A 22,218-nucleotide genomic window follows, 5' to 3' on the forward strand; every position below is an offset into this window, starting at 1 on the left:
ATTTTGCCACAATGAAGGCTGATGTAACCATTGTCCGCCGATTGTGGATTAAGATTTTCTTTTTGCTATCTGCGTTATGTCCTCGGCAGAGAGGTTTTTTTTGTTGGTCTCATGTGTATCGCGCGGCCTTTGTTATGTCTCTTTCTGAGACCCATGCAACCAGGTGCTCTCTTCTGTGTCAGCTAAGGCGATCTGGCGCCTAAGCTGGTCATTAAAGCGTTTCCGGGGGGGCACCTCTGTTACTTCGACTACCTTTTAGCTCAGCAAAACATAATATAAAGTAGATTTATTCATTCGCTAAATGAGCTTTTTTTCTCGTGGGTAGGAATGGGGCTGGTAATTTTTTTTTTTAAATTTGAAATCAAACATCTATTTGTTATTATAGAGCAAAATAATTACTCAATAAGTTGTATAAAAGAGTTATTGTCTGAAAAGAAAAGCATTTCTTTATTTTTTTATCTGTTTCTCTATCTTTGTGACAATAAGTTTTTACTATGGCAGAAAAAAACTTAAGAACCTTAAGCAAAAATCGCTAATGTTCAAACCAACTCCCCTGATCCAAGTAATATTGACACAAGACTTAGTTGACATTGAATTTATTATTCCACAAAAAAAAAGAAAACAAAGAGTAGTTTTTATAAAAAGTACCAGACATAATACATAAAAAATGTATCAAAGGAAATATTATCCTGATAATCAAGTTGATGTTTTAAAATTCCTGAGAATAAAAAAAATTTCCGCCTAATGCTTTCCGTTTTGGGAAATTGTCATTCTGTTAGCTTCCAGTGTATTCAATATTTGAGAAATAAACTTAGAAATGTGTTTCTAGTTCATTCATCTGCATCAGAGGAGCAGCCCATCGCCTAAATTAATGCTCCCTTCTTTTCGTCCGGATCCGACTTCGCGTTCTTAACAGCTGGCTCTTGATCTTCATCATTCACTGGCTGTTTTACTCGACCTACGACGTTTGCCTATTATGCTAGAGCGAGATAACAAAGAAAAGAAGTTGAAATCAGACTTTTAAAAAATTACAGTCGTGGAGAAATGGTTTCAATAGTTATAAGATTAAAAAATGGAGTGCAATAACTGGTGTGTGTGTGTGTGTGTTAGTTTCTATGGTGACGGTGAGAAGTAGTTAACGATTGGTTGGTGGCTAGGCAGAGTGAATGATGCAAGATAAGCGGCAATGTCGTCAGCTGTGTTAAGTACGTGAGACGACTCCAGGATGCCAGAGTGAAAAGACGTGTTTTTCTAGTGAGTTAAGATTTTGTTGTAAATATCATTTTTATATTATGACAAAAGTCTATTAAATGTATTTCATCTCAATTTGAATTCGTCTATATTTTAATGAAAGGTGTATTTAGTACAGTTCACAGCGTGGTAGTGAGAGTTATTTCAAGCTTTTTACAAAGCTTATATCAAATCAATCTAGACACTTTGCACACGTCATCTCGTTCACACCCAATCTTAAATCAAGCTGAAATTTTGCACAATTAGTTCGTTTGCATTCAAACACAATAATCAATATAATAAAATAATAACCAATTAGTTCCCTAGCTATTGTTATTTTTGTTTGATATCTCGAACAAGGGAAAGAAATTTTACTTGACTGATAAAATGGTATAAGCTGAATTAGTCCCCTTTATTGTTTGTAGAAAAAAAGAAGTTTGCAAATAAACAACTATATAACCTATTTTTACTTATAAGCAGCCCCCAGGCACTGAAGTTTGCAAACGTGAGCTTGCTTGTTACAGGCTAGGGGTTAGGAATAAGCATGTAGACCACAAGGTCTGAAAGAGGAACTTTTTTTGAAAACTTTTACATCGGTTTAGATTTCTCCAGAGTTTGGTGCTGCAAGCCAACGACAGTTAAAAACAATAAGAAAAATGTGGGAGATTTTATGTCAGCGGTCCTCAACCCTTTAAGCTCGTCGACCCACTTTTTACAATCCCCCACTCTGCCGCGACCCCCCCTCACACACACACACATACAGCAATAGAAGAATAGACGAAAACAATCCATGTTTTCGATGGTCTTAGGAGACCCCCTGGCAAATTCTCAATCGACCCCCAAGGGGGTCGCGACCCACAGGTTGAGAACCCCTGTATTATGTGATCATTTTTGGGGGCACATTTTAGAACTGTAAAATAAAATTATCTAAATTCTTCCGTTTTAAGCGCGAAATGCTTTCTCTCAAGGACTTCAAACCTATTTAAAAACAATTGGGCAACGAATTAGCAATTATAAAGGAGACTTATAGATATACTTATAAATATAGTTTAATTATATTATATATTATATAAATGTTTATAGTTTATTTCATTTCAGTTAAAAACATTGAATTTCATTTTAACGTCTTAGACATTTGTTTACATTATCGGGAAAATCTGTATATATTATTCTCCTTTTGCCCAACCATGCGGGAAACCACGCACGCACGCCCTCGGTGAAAAACTCATGGGAAGATAACTTTTTTATTTTCTGAAAGTCGGACAAGAGTTACCCCACGTATTTTTCGCGGCGACAGAGAGCGCGGCTCAGAAAAAAAAAAGGGGGGGGGGGAAACATGTAATCTGCTGTATATATTATTATCTACGTCGTCCAACCATGGCCCCTCCCGCCCTCACCCGCGCCCTCACTCGCTCCCACATTTGGACATCTGTGTCTTTCAGGAAGTGTTCACCCGCAACAAAATAGCGGCGTATACTACAAAAGTGAGAGTTACTAAACAAATATTAAGCAAAGTATAAAATTATAAACAGAGGGGAGCTTGAAAGTATGGTAGGTCTATATATGTGGTTAATATGTCCTTTAGCAAGGAGAGGGGGACATTGTAGGCTTAATAGGTCTATATAAGTGGTCAATATGTTTTTTGGAACAAGAGAGTTGATATTAAAAACTTGGTAGGTCTTTATAAGAGGTTATAAGAAGTACTGCGTTATCAATTAAAAGACATACGTTTTAGTGTTACGCAACTTACTTCAAGCAAATGCTACCCAAGACTCCAATAAGAATTGGTGTCAGAATCACTACCCCTATCGTAATAAATTTCGAGTCTTGTTTTGGTTCTGTCTTCTCCCCATGGGGCAGCATTGTTGTGTACGTGACGGGAATAACTGTTGTATTAAACACTGCCACTGTTTCCGGTGTTTGTGTTGTTACGGTCAGTGGTGTTGTGGCGGGAAGTTTGGATGCCATGGACAGTTTTTCTGTGATCACAGGAACCTGAGTCGACGTAATGTCCAGTGCTGAAACAGGACGTAGTTAGATAACTTAAAATTATATATCTTAGTCGTTGCTTCAGAAACGAATATATTCACGTGTAAGCTTAGACGTCCAGCTAGACAAAGAAGGCAGTGGACAAGGATCAATATGGCGGCTGTCGTATTGTCACGTTTATTTGGGGGTTACAATATATATATGGCTCAACCATTCCTGACACCACCAAGAAGTCATGGAAAGATCACTCTCTTTTTCTGCAAGTCGAAGTAGAGTTACCCTACGTAACTTTGGCGGCGAAAAAAAAAAAAAAGAAGGCGGGGGGAAACAAATAGTATTTACCCGTCACTAAATAGCAGGGCCGCTCTTAACCATTTTGGAGCTCTATGCAAAACGGATTTCGCAGGGCCCAATTGGGTTGGGGATATGGTTAATAAGTGAAAATTAATAGTTTGTATTAGAAAATAAATTCGTCTTTGCATTTTATTATTTCTTTACTAAGTACTGAATTACTTTACGAGCCTTCCGTGTAGCGAAGTCATACAGTATATCATACACATTCTATTTCCTACGTAGATCACGCTTAATAGCAACAATACCAAAATGTTTCAATCTATCTTCGATAATTGTTGACCTCAAGTAATTCTTCATTAGTTTGAGGTGCGATAATCTTGTGTCACAATTACGGCTATTGCATAATGCTGTTGTTGTTTTTTTTTTAATCGCGAGTAGGATTGGCCTTTTCCATATTGAATAACACCCGAAAAATGTCAATTTTCGTCAATATATTTAAGGAGATTTTTAAGAGTTTTCAAAAGATTTTAATATTTTCCGGAAATTTCCAGGACTTTTTCGTATTTTTTGCAATTTCAATATATTTCCAGGAGCTTCTGGTAAATGAGGAGGCCGCGAGAAATCTGTTATAAGTTATAAAATGGTTTCATTTAATAATTTACACCTAGAACTATGAAAGTCCTATGAAAGTGCGGGGCCCACAACTGTCGCATAGGTTGCAGTGGCTTATGGCGGCCCTGTAAACTAGCGGGGTATGCTACGCCGTGGGTCGACTAATTAATTAGAATTTCTCGACACTAGACTCTTAACGTTGCGAAACTTCCCGTTATTGACATCTTGTTAATTGTATCACTGACTAAAGCGCTAGGCTTCCGAACCAAGGTCCCGGGTTTGAATCCTGGTGAAGACATGGATTTTTAACTTCTAGATCTTTGGCACCTCTGAGTACAAACTTGGGTACAGTTAGTCGTTGTGCTTGCGATATGATACTCTTGTTAACCGTGGGCCACAGAAATAGTAGAGACTATTGATTGTAAAGTCTGAAAGGAGAACTTTGATTTATATCACAGAATGGTGTTTGCAGAAGGCTGAAAGAGAATGTGTTTATGTCTGCTCTTCATATGTCAAAATATGTAGATTGTATCGAGGCTGCGTGACCGTGTAAACTGTAGAACTCTTCACATATCGTCGGACTTAAAGACAAATTTATACGTTTTTAAAAAAGTCTCACAATGTGTGTTTAATTACTTCAGATTTATTGTGAATGTGTATATTCTTCGTTCGTCTAATCTCTTTCTATGTGTGTTATGAATAAAATACACAATCTGTTACACTTTATCCAGTTTAGTTTACATTATAATATTTCCTTATATTATATTTTAATATAGAAAGCCAATATTGCTTTGTACACGAAACTGTTGACATACGTGCATGGGCGCCCTCATGGGGGTGCAAGGGGGTGCATTTGCACTCCCATGGATTCTGAGCAGCCATTTTTTCGCACCAATAAATCAATTAACTTCTAAGTAGCAACTGAACAAGTAGTGCTTCCACTGGTTAATGTAGTAGCAGAAATAAGTAGATTAACCTAGGCGTAGGGAATGGATGCTTGACCTGGATGTGGCAAAATATGTAGATCACAGCTGGGGCTGCGCAGCCACGGACTCGAGGACAAGCCTTATTATTATTATGGAATGGATGGCCAAGCGCTTAACCACTCAGACACCGCGCCCCCTTGTTATTTTGATCGGGTTCGAAACAGAAATTATTAATGATACTTATTGAGAGGTGTGTCTGTAAATGTGGGGTTATTCCTTTTCACGTAATGTACAGGTATCTTTATAACACTTTCCATTCTTGTTGGCATTCTTAAATGCATTTGAATTGAGTTCGAGTCCACTTGACAGGATGCTAGTTAGCCAAACATCCCACTAATACTTTATCTTCAATATACACAAAAGTATATGTTTACAGTTTCTTTTATGTATAAAGCTACACAAACATGTACAAAACATAGCATTGAGAAAGTATGGTCTTCTAAACTTGGAAAACGTTTTCTTTCTGTGAATAGCAATGCCAGGCTGACCAGTGCTATGACCATCGGCTGTGTCGCACCAAGACCCACCACAGCTAGGTCCACTGTTCAACAGTTAGGTCCTCAGACATTACAATCTTAATTAGCTATAAACGTCTGTTATTGTGTAGAGCTATATTAAAACACGAACATAATTCTTTCAAGTACACATGTCATCTATGATACATTATATCTTATTTGAAAGTCACATATTAATCCACCATAGGCAATCCCTAGTACCACTGCTGTCCAACATAAACGAACTATGGCACAGAAAGAGTCAGCGCTTTTTTTATTATCCCCTTGGCAGAGAGTTCATAAGAGCATACAACTGAGCAGCGAAAATCTGGTTAGATAAAGAAATCTTCCTAGTGTGAACACCCGAAGAAGACCCAAGATGTTTTTTTTTATCCAAAACATAGAAAGAGGGAAAAATAACGTACGTAAACATTGTCCTTGACTACGTTCGATACAGTCTCTGCCATTACATTTCTCAGAACAATTCCCTTTGCAGTTTTTTCCGTAAGTATACTTTGGACATTCTAAAAGAATAACCAAACCAATATATATATATATATATATATATATATATATATATATATATATATATATTATACATATATATATATTATATATATATATATATATATATATATATATATATATATATATATATATATATATATATACATTATATATATATATATATATATTATATATATATATATATATATATATATATATATATATATATATATATATATATACATTATATATATATATATATATCAGGAGGTTATATTTCGTATTGAAAATCACTAAGATTTTGGTTTGTATAGCGTCAAGTTTAGATGTGTTAAAAATAGCATTTGTAAAGCCAGGGGAAGTAAACCGAGTATCTGATTAAAGCCTATACTACTGTGTAAAATGAAGAGTGGCTCAGTATCAGACAGGGATTATAGATAGATAGATAGATAGATAGATAGATAGATAGATAGATAAAAAAGATAGATAGATAGATAGATAGATAGATTATATCAGTATACATTAAAACAGATTAGATAGATAGAATAGATCGATAGATGATAGATAGATTAGATTAGATTTGAAAAGATTATTTAGGCAGAATAGAGAGATAGATGATACGTAGATTAGATTAGATTACATTAGAGCTAATATGTTAGATAGAATAGATGATAGATTAGATTAGATTTGAAAAGATTATTTAGGTAGAATAGAGAGATAGATGATACGTAGATTAGATTAGATTACATTAGAGCTAATAAGTTAGATAGAATAGATGATAGATTCAAGATTAGTTTAGATTAGATTAGATTAGATTAGATTAGATAGATAGATAGATAGATAGATAGATAGATAGATAGATAGATAGATAGATTAGATTAGATTAGATTAGATTAGATTACATTAGAGCTGATAAGATAGATGAAAGAAATGATAGATTAAATAAGATTAGATTAGATTAGATTAGATAGATAGATAGATAGATAGATAGATAGATAGATAGATAGATTGAAAGATAGATAGATAGGTAGATTAGATTAGATTAGATTACATTAGAGCTGATAAGATAGATGAAAGAAATGATAGATTAAATAAGATTAGATTAGATTAGATTAGATAGATAGATAGATAGATAGATAGATAGATAGATAGATAGATAGATTGATAGATAGATAGATAGATAGATAGATAGATAGATAGATAGATAGATAGATAGATTTAAATAGCTAGATAAATAGATAGATTTACATATCTTATAACTCTTAGATTAATTAATTTAACATGTAATAAGCCAACTAGAATTACGCACACAGTTTTTACCAGTAATGCAATCAAAAGCTAAGTTTATTCATTACCCTATTCAATAAGTTCTTCGATTTTACTAGCTAATAAAATACCTGATAAGTCTTACCATCTAAGCAAAAGTTCTGCGGATTAGTTCGGCCATTCACGCAGCTCGAACAAGTACCATTATATTTGTCACATTTAGAAAAGCAAAAGTCCGAGCAGGCTTGAAGGCAACCTTTCGCCCACCTTCCGGCCTTATCGCAATCTGGACAAATGGAATGAAGCAGACCAGCTTTATGGGTCATGTAGAATATTTATTTTTATCATCGGAAAAAAAAAAAAGAAAAAACACATTTTGTATACAAGAAAAACCGCACATTAGTTGTCATATGTTACAGAAACAATACAAAGAGATTTATCTCCATTTACTATATTCAGCAAAAATTAATTAATTAACAGTAATTTATTAATTAATTACCCAGTAATTTATAAATAAATCGGTAAAATTTATTGATTCATGTTTTGACTTTTTTAGTGTATAATTGTTTTAAGTTTTAACTTGATCAAAAAATAAAAAAAACAGTCTTTAATATAAGACTAAAACAAACATCGGTAAACAGATTCTATGAGCGTAGCCAAGAGGGGTTTTGTGCTTGAACCCCCCCCCCCCCCCTGCAGCGGGGTTTGAAGCTAAAAACCACCTCTTCAATATAAAAAAGAGCAAACTACACACTCAAAATTCTATGAGCATAGCCAAGGGGGGTTTTGAGTAGAATTTCCCTCCTCCAGAACGCTTTAAGTTTAAAACCCATTCAGATGGTTTTGAGTTTAAAATCCCCCAAATGATTGTTTTGAGGAGGAAAACCCTTCTGTTCAATATTAGTCTAAAGCAAACTACTGTCACCAAATTCTATGAGGGCGGCTAAGGGAATTTTTGATTTGTTAAAAAAAAAAACAACTTCAGAGATGATTTTGACGATAAAACTTCCCTTTTCGATATAAAATCTAAAGAAAACTACATTCATCGAATTCCAAGAGAGTAGCCAACAGAAGTTACCAATTTCTACCAGCCGATGGGCTCCATTAATAAAGTGCAGTGAATAGTCGTCAGCCGAAATTGAAAAGAAAAAGGCTACATGAGGCTATAACAAAGATGGCTAAGAAGTATTTTATGAGTCAGTTATAGAGATCGGGTCTCAATCAAGGAAATAATATGCCTAACTGGGAGGCGACCCCTTAGTAAGGTTGTGACAGAGCTTCGCATGAGGTTTGCGGGACATGTTCTCCGACAAAATGAATTACGCACACCAAGAGTTGTGCTGGGGCCACACTTTCATGGAGGTCCTCATAGCAATGGACACCAGATGGGAAGAGGCTTTAGACATTGCCAGTGACATATTTTTGTGGAGACATCTTGCCGCCCAATGTGCCAAACGGCGCGGGAGGATATCTAAGTCCTTAAGTAAGTAAGAATAGCAGATTGGGTTTTTGAACTAAAACGTTTTAATAGCAGAATAATGTACTCTAGATACCTCAGAATATGCATTTTTTTGGCTTTAACTACCGGAGATAGTTCTTAGCCGATGGGGTTCCGCCCTGAATCCCGCTGGGGAAGCTCACAGCGCTCCCCCAGAACCCCTTGCTGTCAAGGGCAGGGTGTGTACAATTTTTACACAAACTCCAGGGAGAACCTATTCCAGGGGGGTACAATCATATGTATATTGTTACGTATTTCTGAATCTTCTGGCTAAATGTACTAGTAGGCACACAAATAAAAACACTGCAAAGAACTTGACGACTAAACTTTCAGTTTCATATAACTTTATTGACTATTAACTCTAGCAACTCGACACTGTAACATGTAGCGTAGAAGACTGTACAATATCTGGTAGATAAACTTCGTTGCTATTCATCTCTTCACTTCGTTGCAATTCATTTCTTCACTTCGTTGCTATTCATCTCTTCACTTCGTTGCTATTCATCTCTTCTCAACTTGCATCGAGCCGTATTCCACCCTACTCGGCTTTTCCGAGCCGTACTCAACTTTACCGAATCAGAGCCGTACACGTCTTACATCGACTGTACTGTAACGGTTCAAGTCCACTGTAGTTCGTTGTATAGACTTTAACGATAGTAGTCCACTCCAATTAACTCTACCCTAGTTAACTTGCGTGTGGCGCCCCCCCCCCTGAGGTTGGTGCCGGGGAATCGTGCACCCCTTTGCCCCCTCTGGCTGAGACAACAATACTGAGACAGCTATATTGAGACTGATGAGTCACAGTTTTCACAATGCGACATTTCAAGGTAGCCACGAAACATACATACTAAAAATGGGGACTACATTAAGCGTGATACGGTTTGATATAACGCCGAGACTACAACAATAGGCTTTTATAAGACGTACAATTAAAAAAATATTTTGGGGGGTGCGTGAATAAATAGATTGATACAATACCACGTAAATTAAAAGAGAAATACCTGAAACTTTATACGTATCTTCGTCTATGAGTCCATCCCCGTCGTCGTCTGAGGATCATATTGAAATAGAAAGTAGTGTATTAGCTCTCAATGGGTTATCAGTACTTTGATAAGCTAGCACTCTCTTACAACTTAACTCTTTCTCTCCGTAATTATTTACCACATTCTGGTGAAATCAACATTGGTATCGTCATTTAGGAGAGAAAGAGTTAATGCAAAGTAGTGATGGCAGGAAAGTGAAAGCAGCGGGTCTTAACGAGGGGATTTAACTTCCTGTCGTGATCTTACTTCCGGTACAAAAGTAAAATGTCTACATATATACGTTTTTCTAGCATTGTGCCTATTTACATGAATTTGTAGAAAGATGAGAAATATTTCTTTTCAAAAACAAATGCCCTTAAACAGAGGATGGTGTCAGAGTGAGAGAGAGACTGACAGACAGAAAGACACTAATTCAAAGAAAGATTGAAAGAAAGAGAGAGATGTTAGTCGCCTCCGCGCTGTCTGGTGAGATACGTCTAAGCGGCGGTAAAAGTCGAATAACCAAATCAAACAACACAGTCGAAAGGCCAACAATGCAGAAAATAGTCGACGCTGCTGATCGATGTTAAACAAGAAGTTTAAGTCGCAAATAAAGGGAACCGCCGAATGTCGCTAAGTTAAATATCTACTCCTGAAACTAAAGTCGACCTCTCTCTAAAGCCACCAAGAGTAATCTGTTTTTACATTTGATACATCCAAAATCCAAGCCTTGTTTTAGTAGTTGCGTCACTGTTGCTAAGCCAAAACTTACCATTTTGATGAAACAACTTTCACCGCCTGATTCAAAATCGTGACCAAAAAAGAGCAGACTACGTTAAATGCTGATGTCCGTTGCTGTTGATGTGGATTTAGCGTTTGGAAATTCTCAAGTTTAAAACATTTCACTGTACAAGTAAACTATTTGTTTTTCGTTTAGTGTTCGAGAAATGTAGATATAGTTGAAAACATCCAGCAATTCTTTGATCCAATAATAACGGAAATCCAAATGTACAGCATCCGTTAGCTTGTGGTTTTAAACACTCGAGAAATAGATATATATAGCTTTTGACTTCAAGACGTTATAATCTACAAATACCAAACTAGTCTCCAACCGTCTTCACCAAATTTTGGAAAAGGGTGGGCTTCAGGGGAAGAGAGTGAGGTGAAAGTTTTTTTTTTTTTTGGGAATCCTCCTTACTTCAATCTTCTTCTTCTTCTTCTTCTTCATCGTTCTCATTGTTATGTTCATATGACTAGACCAATACATGAGATGAACTGCGCAGTGGTTTCCAAATCAGGGAGCTCTCCATATAGTTTTCTTTCTTCAATCAAATTTTCAGCGTAAGTCACTTTGTCATTCCCCCCCCCCACCCCCCACCCCAAAACGAAAAAAAAACAAAAAACTATTCAAACGCCGGGAGGCAAAAGGGGTCAACATCAAACCAAGATGAACGAACTATACATGAATATATATATAGTCTATGAGGGACCAGGCGGTCTATAGGGCAGACGATGGTAAAGTCATCACTGTCAAAGCTCTCTCCTGATGTTGATTGTCTCCCTTTGAGCTTAAGAAATTTAGTCGCATTTGCGCAAGGTCTAGTCGTCAGAGAATGCAAGCTTCCTGGTCGGGCGGTTTGCGCGCTGGACTGTCGTTCGGACTTATCGATGGTCTCGGGTTCAAACCCTGCACGCTCACATACCCCATCGTCCTACGGCAGGTATGGACTAGGAAGTAAAATATCTTCAACTCAGAAGGGACATCCGACACTTGTAAAACATTTTACAAACATTCCAATAAAGAATTTTAAAACATTTTTGGGGGGTTCTGTGAGAATGAAATGTATATGGGTCTCCTCTTAAAAAGAACCGTACTTCTTTCACAAAAATATTTAATATGTAGTCAGATGTATAGCGAATATGTATTGATTACAAAGCTTATATCAACTCACTTTGTCTGTCTGTATACTAGAGGGACTGCACACACTACCTCTCTCACACATTTCCTCGGAACATGTTGAAATTTTGCACAGTTATTTCTTGTACCTGACAAAACAGGAATCAATAAAAAAAAATAGCCAATAAGTTAAAGAACTTATCATCAACATCATCATCAAACTCCATTTGAGTGAGGGCTTGAGAGGCTTAAATCCTCTCTTGCAAAAGCCCTGGACAGAAGCCCTGCTGTCTGGCGTAGTGCATACTCGTCATCATACAGGTCGAGAAATTTTGGGTTTCCCAGACCTGTCGAGGCGGACGATCATCAAGTCTGGGGCAGTCAAACAGAATATGTTAAACAGTTAAATAACTATCGATAATTAAAATATTTTGTTTGGTATTAAACAAGGCATAGAAATCGTACTTGACAGATATGATAATATAATTGAATTAGTCCCCTTCAGAAGGCTTGAACCCTATGTGAACAAGTTCTATTTTATGCACCTAAAAAGCGATCGCGGTAACATTCACACCTATAGACGCTAATTCTTTCCCAACTGGTCCAGACCAGTGATAGGAACAAAGCGTATTTGAGAAAGCTAAAAGCATGAAATAGCGCTAAATAAAAACAATTGGTAATAATATTAGTAATCGCACAAACCAAGTTTAGAACTATTGTTAATGTTATTAAACTAATCAAAACGTGGTTTTTATATGACTTCCAATTGTGATTAATTTTTTTCCCAACTGAGTTGAGATTGTTCCTACGGGAGGTTACCGTATGAAACTCCACTAATGTTTACCTTTGTCTTACCTACACCATTTCGTAACTCCTCGTCGACAAGGTTATCACAATCATTGTCTTTCCCGTCATCATCAACATGGACAAAATAGCCACATGGTGAATACCTCTGAATGTATATACATATATATATATATTATTTTAAAGCTTATAGCAGCTAAGTCCTTATGGCACAAAACTTGTACACAATATTCCCCCCCCCCCACTTTCCAGTCTCGTATCAAGCTGAAACCTTGCACAATTATTCATTGTCAATTCTTATTATTGTATTATTATTATAGGCTTTATATAGCGCTACTTCCATGCTTATAGCATGCTCAGAGCGCTTTGGGTCCAATCTCATTTGTGGACCAGTGGGGGTGGAGTTGGTTTCCGTGCTGCCTTTAGGCGTTCAGTAAACACAACTCTGCCCGAGTCGGGTGTCGAACCTCGAGCCCCCCTTTAGGTAGCCAAGCCAAGCCAAGCTCAAGCGCACTTGGCCTCTCGATCACGCTTCCCACAAAAAACATGAATCAATTTAAAAAAATGTCCAGTTATATCCATTAAGTTGAACAGACAGACTGACAGACGGAAATTGAATTGATTGGACTAATTATATAAGACCATAACGGCTTTTCCCAAGTCCAAATCTGCTAAACCTTACAAATGTTATTTTACCTTACAGACATTTTTATCCTGAAAATGAATTTGTTACTGTAAAAAAACAAAATGCAAAAAAAAAAAAATAATAAAAAATAAAAAAACCACGACAGATGAGACGAACTGCTGACATGAATGTGACCTAACAGTTTACTTTTTCGTCTTGGTAGAGAAACCCAGCCGCTTGGAAGAAAGATCCTATGTTAAATCCAGAGAAGTAACATCCAAAGTTAAAGGAGGCCTCCAGAGATGCTTCAGTACTATTGAACCACAATTCAAGCGTCACTATGAAGTGGTTGGACATGATCACACCTTTCTCCACCTGTTTATTTCTGGAAAAGTAAATAGAAAATACATATCATGTCCTCAGGGGCTTGTGTAATAGGTTGACTAAAAAAAGAAATCATAGAAAATAGAATACACCTTGTGGATCTAGAGCAGCGGTTCTCAACCTTTTTTGCTCGGCGACCCCCACCCACACAGCAAAAGAAGAATAGACAATAACAATCCATATTTTCCGATGGTCTTAGGCGACCCCTGGCAAATCGTCAATCGACCCCCAAGGAGGTCGCGATCCACAGGTTGAGAACCCCTGGTCTAGAGCTTTTGCTAGTATCGCTTTAACATCGTATTGTTTGTAAAAGTAATTCAAAATAGGCTGTTTTGTTGTCAGGTCTATGAAAGAATCATTGTCATTATCTTGGATATCTTTAGGATTTAGGCAAGGATATGATTGGACACAGGGCCCAACAGTATAGGGCTTTTTTTTTATGACAGGGCATAAATCCATAATTTTACAAGCATTTTCTTTACTTCACCAACATTTTACAACTTTATTTCGTACTAGTCGACCCGCGGCGTAGCATACGCCGCTATTATGCAAGGCGGCCTTAGGCCACTGAAACCTAAGTGACCGCAGTAGGCCCCGCACTTTCATAGGACCCTCACTTTCGTATGACCCCTTCTATTTCTAGGTGTATAAATTATTAATTAAACCATTGTATAACTTATAACAGATTTCCCGAGGCCTCCTGTCGATTTACCAGGAGATCCTTGAAATCTCCTTAAATTGCTGAGTATACGAAAAAGTCCTGGAAATATCCGGGAATTATTAAAATCTTTAGAAAACATACAAATCTCCTAAATATAAAGACGAAAATTGCCAATTTCGGATGTCATTCAATATGGAAAACGCCAATCCTACGCGCGATAAAAAAAAAACCCGGCAGTTTGCAATACTCTTAATTGTGAGATCTAGTAAAAAGAAGCTTCTCGCGCCTCAAACTAATGAAGTTTACTTGAGGTCAACAATTCTTGTAGATAGATTGAAACATTTGGTAATTCTTGCTATTGAGCGTGATCTATGTAGGAAACAGAGTTATTATGATATACTGTATGACTTTGCTAAATGCAAGTCTCGGAAAATAATTCTGTATGTAGTAAAGAATGAATAAAATGCAAAGGCGAATTTATTTTCTAATACAAAATTAATTTTCACTTATTAACCTCATCACTACCCAAACTTGGCTCCCCGAAATCCGTTTCGCATAGGGCCCCAAAGTCCGGCCCTGCTATTTAGTGACGGGTGAATACAGCGTAGATTACTTGTTCTCTTTCCATGACTTCTTGGTCACAATGGTTAAGTCCGGCCCTGCTATTTAGTGACGGGTGAATACTACTTGTTCTTACCCCCCCCCCCCCGGTCTTTTTTTTTTCGCCTCTAAAATTACGTGGGGTAACTCTAGTCCGTTCGACTCGCAAAAATAAAGGAGTGATCTTTCCATTACTTGGTGTCCAAACTCTTGAGGCTTGAAGAGAATTATATACATACATATATATATATATATATATATATTTTTTTTTCTTCCCGAAGAATGCTGGATTTTTCAGTCTGTGGTCATTTTTTTAACACCACGGTAGTGTCTTTCCTTCTTCAATCCTGATTACAAAGATTAGACATAGACACAGATCAGCTGTCACAGGTTACGCATTTGTAATCACTGTTATGTAGTGTGTGTGTGTGTGTGTTTCAAGGTAAGAAGATGCAAGATAACCGCCATTGTCGTCAGACGACTCAAGATTTCCAGAGTGAAATGACGTCTTTTGTAGAACAGAGTTTTTTGTTCAGAAGCCCATGTTATATTAAGACTAAAGTCTACTCCATTTATTTTTTGTCATAAGCTAATTTTGTATATATCGCAATAAGAGCTATATATATAATACTCTTTGGGCCGCCCAAGACTAACATATAGAGATGTCTGCAAGCGAGACATGAGAGCCTCAGGCATCAGCGAAAGTATGTGGGAAAACATAGCCAAAGACCGGAGTGCATGGAGACAGACTGTGCGTGCTGGGACAACTCTTGCTGAGAACAAAAGAATTGAAGCGGCTTTAATCAAGAGGGATAAAAAGAAAGCTGCCCTGTCTGCTAGCCCTAAATCAGAGGCATACACATGTACGAATTGTGGCAAAGTCTGCCGTTCTAGAATTGGCTTGATTAGCCACACCAGATTCTGCCCCGTCTCAAGATTAAGCCAAAACCAGTGACTCATTTGGGCGCATCCATTGCCTTTCGAGACAAAAGGAGCCATATAATAATACTCTTTACAAAGAAGTTATTTCAAGCTTAATTAGTCAAGATATAATGCTCCTACAGGGACTGAGTCGTCTACCAGCAGTTTAGTGTTATAATTCAACGACCGTTCACAAAACAATCACGAGACTCCTTCGCCTTTTACATGTGTGTATATTTTAATGTTCTATTGATCGTGTTTTAATTAACATGTAATAAGCCCTGTAATTAAAATTAATTTTCTATATTTTTCTAGAAGCGTTTTAAAAAAAAAAAAAATTTTTACAAATACATATGAAGTGCAGGAGCTTTAGGTTGGATCGTATATCATAGAACCTAGATCGTAGAGTGTATAGCTTGGAACCTAGATCATAGAACCTAGATCCTAGAAATTAGATCATAAAACCTAGATCCTAGAGCGTATAGCTTGGAACCTAGATCATAGAACCTAGATTAAACTTAGATCCTAGAACCTTGATTCTAGAACCTAGATTTCAAGAACTTGGAACCTAGAAGTTAGATCCTAGGACCTAGATTCAAGAACTTAAAACCTAGATTTTAGAACCTCAATCCTAGAACATAATACATAGATCTAGATCCTAGTACCTTTATCATAGAACCTAGATCATAGAGCTTAGATCTTAGAACCTAGATCTTAGAACCTAGATCTCAGTACCTAGAACCTATATCCTAGAAACTAGATCTTAGAACTTAGAACCTAAAACTTAATAGCCTTAAGTTTCAAAGATTGATTTGATTTGATTTTGATTTTAGGCACATCGGCACAATTTAGGCCATGTCGTGCCTGCATTCCCTTAAGGACTTCTCTCTCTCTACATAACAAGGGCTAAATTCTATACAGTTAAATCATTAAAATCAAGGTCTATTCACAGTTAAAATAGTAAATGTAGTAAAAATGTAATAATTTGGTAAAAATCTAATGTTAATAGTACATGTTCACAAATTCATAAATCAGATCTTCGTAGACAACCCCACTTCCCGGATAAAGCCCAGTACCTTCCCAGGGTTTCAAAGAACTCCTAAGCGTATAAACCTAAACCACATATACACTCACACATAAGGAATGGAGCCACCGTTCCAAAAGACTTTCTCGATGCTTGTCGTTACTGGTATGACGAGGCTAATGACACATAAAGCCTCCTCTTCTGGGGGATCCCTGCGGGAGAGCACAAAGCAAGGACAATACAATTTTATGATGAAAAGATTTTTTGGTCTACAAGATGGTAGATGGTAGACCTTGCACTATCAGATATTGTGTGATGAGAGAGAGAGAAACAACTTGCCACAGGGCGATAAAAAAATGTAAGCGTTAAAATGTGTCACGTTTATTGAAATGTAAAGGCAGAAGAACGGGATGTCCCAGCCGTATGAACGATATAAGCGTTGGAACAGATTAACGGGCGTAGCCGGTGTGTACAGCTAGTATAATGTATGAGTAACCACAAAAGCATCCTAACACAAGACTGTCGAATTTGGCTAGGAAGCGTGGTCGAGAGGCTAAGTGCGCTTGAACTTGGCATGGCTAACATGGTTCGACACCCGACTCGGACAGAATTGTGTTTACTGGGCGGCTGAAGGCAGCACGGCAAAACCTTCTCCTAGATACCCCTCCCCCCCCCCCCAACTGGTCCACAAATGAAATTGGACCAAAGCGCTCTGAGCATGGTATAAGCATGAAAGTAGCGCTATATAAAAAATAAAAAAGCTATAAAAGCTAATAAAGAACGGATACTACTTAGGACTAACACTGGGAGTCTGATTCGGTTACGCCTTTTGGCAAAAGGGAGACTACCTATGCCTCTGGCCAATCTTACCCAAACTCACTTAATCACGTTCAATATATGGATCTAGACTCTAGACCTATATTTTTAATTAATATGATTCGCTGCCCAAGGGTCTTTACTGATTTAGTACATTGGATTTAGATCTGTGTCAAACAGCCTAAGAACTTTTGCGTGAATAGAACAGGCAATATGATTTCCTAAACTTGAGGATTAGGCCAGTGGCGTATCTAGAGTGAGGGGTACTGACATAAGAATTCAATAATCCTCCCGGATCCCTACTTGGGGGGGGGGGGGCAAAATGACTGGGTTTTTTTTACACTAAGAACTAAATATTACGCAAAATGCAGGGGCCCCAGAGAGATCAAGCCCCCCCTCCCCCTTCTCGGGCTTCCGAACGATGGAAAATTCCTAGCTACGCCCCTGGATTAAGTACTTTACAAACATACAAGTTTTACTACCTTAAATGACTTGATCATTCTATAGTTCCACTGCATCTGTTTGATTGGATTCTTTTACTTTTTTTTCCCCCTCACACTTTCTATTCTAGGATCCAGTTTGAAACTTTAAACAATGATTATATTATATGCTGGAGTCGTGGTGGCTGAACTGGGTCCCGGGTTCAAATCCTGGTGAGACTAGAATTTATTAAAAATTCGGTATCTTTAGGGGCACCTCTGAGATCACCCAGCTCTAATGGGTACCTGACATTAGTTGGGGAAAAATAAGGGCGGTTGGACGTTGTGCTGGTCACGTGACATGACACCCTCGTTAACAGCGGACCACAGAAATAGATGACCTTTACATCAAGGTCTTAAAGTGGAACTGTATATTATATGCTGATAACAATTCTTGAATCAATAAAAAAAAAATTCATGATTTAGGCCTAATTAAAAGGGGAGATCACACATTCAGTAATTAAAATAATGACAGTCATTGACTGGTGCTATCCCCTAACTCATTTGAAACTTTGATAAAAGAAATATTTTGTAGATTTTGCTTGTTTAACCTGCGATTTTCTTGCTGAAAGAAATAATGCATCGGACACCCAAGAAACAAAAAAAGTTTATAAAGCTTAGTAATGCAGGGAAATGCTGGACGCCCTTGCCCTTTCTTAACTCCGTTGCCAGTGTAGATATTCACAACATGGCATCTTGTTGGCTGAGTGGTGAATCCCTTGGCTTTTGGACCGAGGGGGTCACATAATCGAATCTTATGAAAAATGGACTTGGGGAAATTTAGGGCTACCCTTAATCTTAGAAATACAGGGATATGCATTACATCTTATTTGGGCTTATTTTGCAGCGAAGACACCTTTAACAGCCTGTATAGAGTACCCTATAAACAAGTGTTACAAAAGAAAAAAATATATCTAAAAATGACAGGTTGAGAACCCCTGCTGTATAGAGTACCCTATAAACAAGTGTTACAAAAGAAAAAAATATATATCTAAAAATGACAGGTTGAGAACCCCTGCTGTATAGAGTACCATATAAACAAGTGTTACAAAAGAAAAAAAAATATATCTAAAAATGACAGGTTGAGAACCCCTGCTGTATATAGTACCCTATAAACAAGTGTTACAAAAGAAAAAAAATATATATCTAAAAATGACAGGTTGAGAACCCCAGCTGTATAGAGTACCGTATAAACAAGTGTTACAAAAGAAAAAATATATCTCTAAAAATGACTGGTTGAGAACCCCAGCTGTATAGAGTACCATATAAAAAGTGTTACAAAAGAAAAAAAATATATCTAAAAATGACAGGTTGAGAACCCCAGCTGTATAGAGTACCATATAAAAAGTGTTACAAAAGAAAAAAATATATATCTAAAAATGACAGGTTGAGAACCCCTGCTGTATAGAGTACCCTATAAACAAGTGTTACAAAAGAAAAAAATATATATCTAAAAATGACAGGTTGAGAACCCCAGGTGTATAGAGTACCCTATAAACAAGTGTTACAAAAGAAAAAAATATATATATTTAAAAATGACAGGTTGAGAACCCCAGCTGTATAGAGTACCCTATAAACAATTGTTACAAAAGAAAAAAAATATATATATTTAAAAATGACAGGTTGAGAACCCCTGCTGTATAGAGTACCCTATAAACAAGTGTTACAAAAGAAAAAAAAAATATATATTTAAAAATGACAGGTTGAGAACCCCAGCTGTATAGAGTACCATATAAAAAGTGTTACAAAAGAAAAAAAAATATATATTTAAAAATGACAGGTTGAGAACCCCAGGTGTATAGAGTACCCTATAAACAAGTGTTACAAAAGAAAAAATACATATCTAAAAATGACAGGTTGAGAACCACTGCTTTATAGAGTACCCTATAAACAAGTGTTACAAAAGAAAAAAAATATATATCTAAAAATGACAGGTTGAGAACCCCTGCTGTATAGAGTACCCTATAAACAAGTGTTACAAAAGAAAAAAATATATATCTAAAAATGACAGGTTGAGAACCCCTGCTGTATAGAGTACCCTATAAACAAGTGTTACAAAAGAACAAAATATCTATCTAAAATGACTTACACCCATACATAGACATTGTAGAAAAGCTCATTCGGCATTATCATCATAATTGAGGGGCCGCCTTCTGATGGGGTATCACTACATATGGAGGTAGCATAATAGTAGATGGCGACAGGCTTGTTGCTGACAACATAACATTCAGGCTTCGAGAGTCTAAACTATCAGAAGAGATCAGGGAGTCTCAACTTGTAGTTTGATTACAATACCTCAAATTGAATGAGAGCTAATTAATGTCAAAACAAAAAAAACAAAAAAAAAGAAATTACGATTTGCACTGCAAGTGAGAAAAAACAGGAGGTATATAATAAAGACAACTAATTTTACATGTACTTTATTGTCTTTTTCTTTGGCGATGTATGTATGTATAAATATATATGTGAGTGTGTGTGTGTGTGTGTGTGTGTTCCGCAAGGTTGCCGGAAGTGCTAATGAATGTAAGCACTCCACTATCTATAAAATGCTTCCAAATGGCATGCGTCTCAAATAGCCCCTGACAACCAGTCCAACTCCTGGCCTTCACGTGTGGCTCAGATATGGAGTCCGGCGGAACTGTTCTCACTAACAGGAGAAGGGGCAAAGGCGAGTAACTGGCGCTTAAACTAGTCGGGCTGGAGGGGGGGTCGTTAGCCATATATAATTTATTTTACATCAGCTGGGTTGAGAGGGGGAAACTGATGTATGGGCGACATCGTTTCGATCACAGCTAATGCCCAGGCATTCATTTCATTTCCATGAGATGACCCATAGTCACTTCGCGACTGATGGTGAGATGACCCATAGTCACTTCGCGACTGAAGGAGGCCATATATATATATATATATATATATATATATATGTATATATATATATATATATATATATATATATATATACCTTCGTAGGTAGCCAAGCCAGTATATATATATATATATATATATATATATATATATATATATATATATATAACCCGGTCTTAGGAATAGGCTAAAGTAGGCAGCCGCCTATGGCCTCCAATTGGTGGGCTGGGGGCTCGAAAAGGACTCAAAGAGAACAAAATACGATACATGGATTTAATCTCAAATATTTCAGAACTTTACGGCTATGTTTACTAGCCTAGTTTTCTAATGACATATCTAATCACCAATGTTTAGAACCATACTCCTAGTAAGACTACGTATGTTAGAGGTCCATAGTTTCTTCCTTTAGGAGAAATGTCATTTCTGGTCTTGTCATCATGAATAGTCCACCATGCACGTTCTTGCTATAGGCGCTATATGAATTTAACTTTTTTTTATTGATTTTGATATCGGTAAAGGAAGGTTTTTAACTCAATGTTCTTAAATTATTGTTTTTTTTTCTATTTCACTTGGGGAGGCGAGGTGGATGAGTGGTAAAGCGCTTGGCTTCCGAACCAGAGGTCCCGGGTTCGAATCCTGTTGCAGACGTATTTTTTAAATTTCAGGATCTGTGGGCGCCTCTGAGTCTGAATTAGTAGGGGAAAATTGTTTTCGTAAAGGCTTTTGGTCGTTGAGCTGGCCACATGACACCCTCGTTAACAGTAGGCCACAGAAACAGATGTCCATTACATAATCTGCCCTATAGACCACAAGGTCTGAAAGGGGAACTTTACTTTTTTTAAATTTCACTTGTGGCCTCTTCCCTTTGGGCCTCCAAGTATCTAAGACCAGCTCTGCCCCAACCCTCACCATAACATTCTTTTATCTCACTTAAAAAAAAAAGGAAAACAAAGCTGGCTTCGTAGTATATGTTAAATTGTAGAATATCCATTTACAGGGCAAAGCAAATCGATGGTTAGAGTTTTTCTGCAAATACAGTAATTATCAACGTTTTATATGTATATTCCTCGTGACCAAAAATGTGTTTAAAGACAGACCAACTAATAAGTGAAAATAGTGAATATTCACTTCCAGAGAGTGGACACTGCAATAATCTACCAACAATTGTAAAAAAAAAAAAAAAACAATTAAAGCTGTATGGCCATATTACGAGATCTTCTTTTAGGGAACAGTACCAGGAAAAA

At 37.0% G+C, this 22,218-nt stretch overlaps 1 protein-coding gene across 3 annotated transcripts in view; it reads right to left on the reverse strand.

Moving 5' to 3' along the window:
* Nucleotides 1-586: 586 nt before the first annotated feature.
* LOC106076202 (uncharacterized) overlaps nucleotides 587-22,218 on the reverse strand; it is a 34,198-nt gene continuing 12,566 nt past the window's right edge. For 2 of the 3 annotated variants that reach the window (XM_056017583.1, XM_056017584.1), the window contains exons 10-18: nucleotides 20,199-20,356; nucleotides 16,925-17,026; nucleotides 13,432-13,609; nucleotides 12,651-12,747; nucleotides 9,878-9,925; nucleotides 7,524-7,664; nucleotides 6,031-6,129; nucleotides 2,981-3,248; nucleotides 587-979 (exon numbers count right to left, since the gene is read on the reverse strand). In XM_056017583.1, the coding sequence (XP_055873558.1) occupies nucleotides 934-979; nucleotides 2,981-3,248; nucleotides 6,031-6,129; nucleotides 7,524-7,664; nucleotides 9,878-9,925; nucleotides 12,651-12,747; nucleotides 13,432-13,609; nucleotides 16,925-17,026; nucleotides 20,199-20,356 (1,137 nt within the window). In that variant the 3' untranslated portion in view covers nucleotides 587-933. The remainder of the gene's footprint in view (nucleotides 980-2,980; nucleotides 3,249-6,030; nucleotides 6,130-7,523; nucleotides 7,665-9,877; nucleotides 9,926-12,650; nucleotides 12,748-13,431; nucleotides 13,610-16,924; nucleotides 17,027-20,198; nucleotides 20,357-22,218) is intronic. The other variant, XM_056017585.1, reaches the window with a different exon arrangement.

This window comes from Biomphalaria glabrata, chromosome 18, assembly GCF_947242115.1.
Source record: "Biomphalaria glabrata chromosome 18, xgBioGlab47.1, whole genome shotgun sequence".
Taxonomy (NCBI): Eukaryota; Metazoa; Mollusca; class Gastropoda; family Planorbidae; genus Biomphalaria; species Biomphalaria glabrata.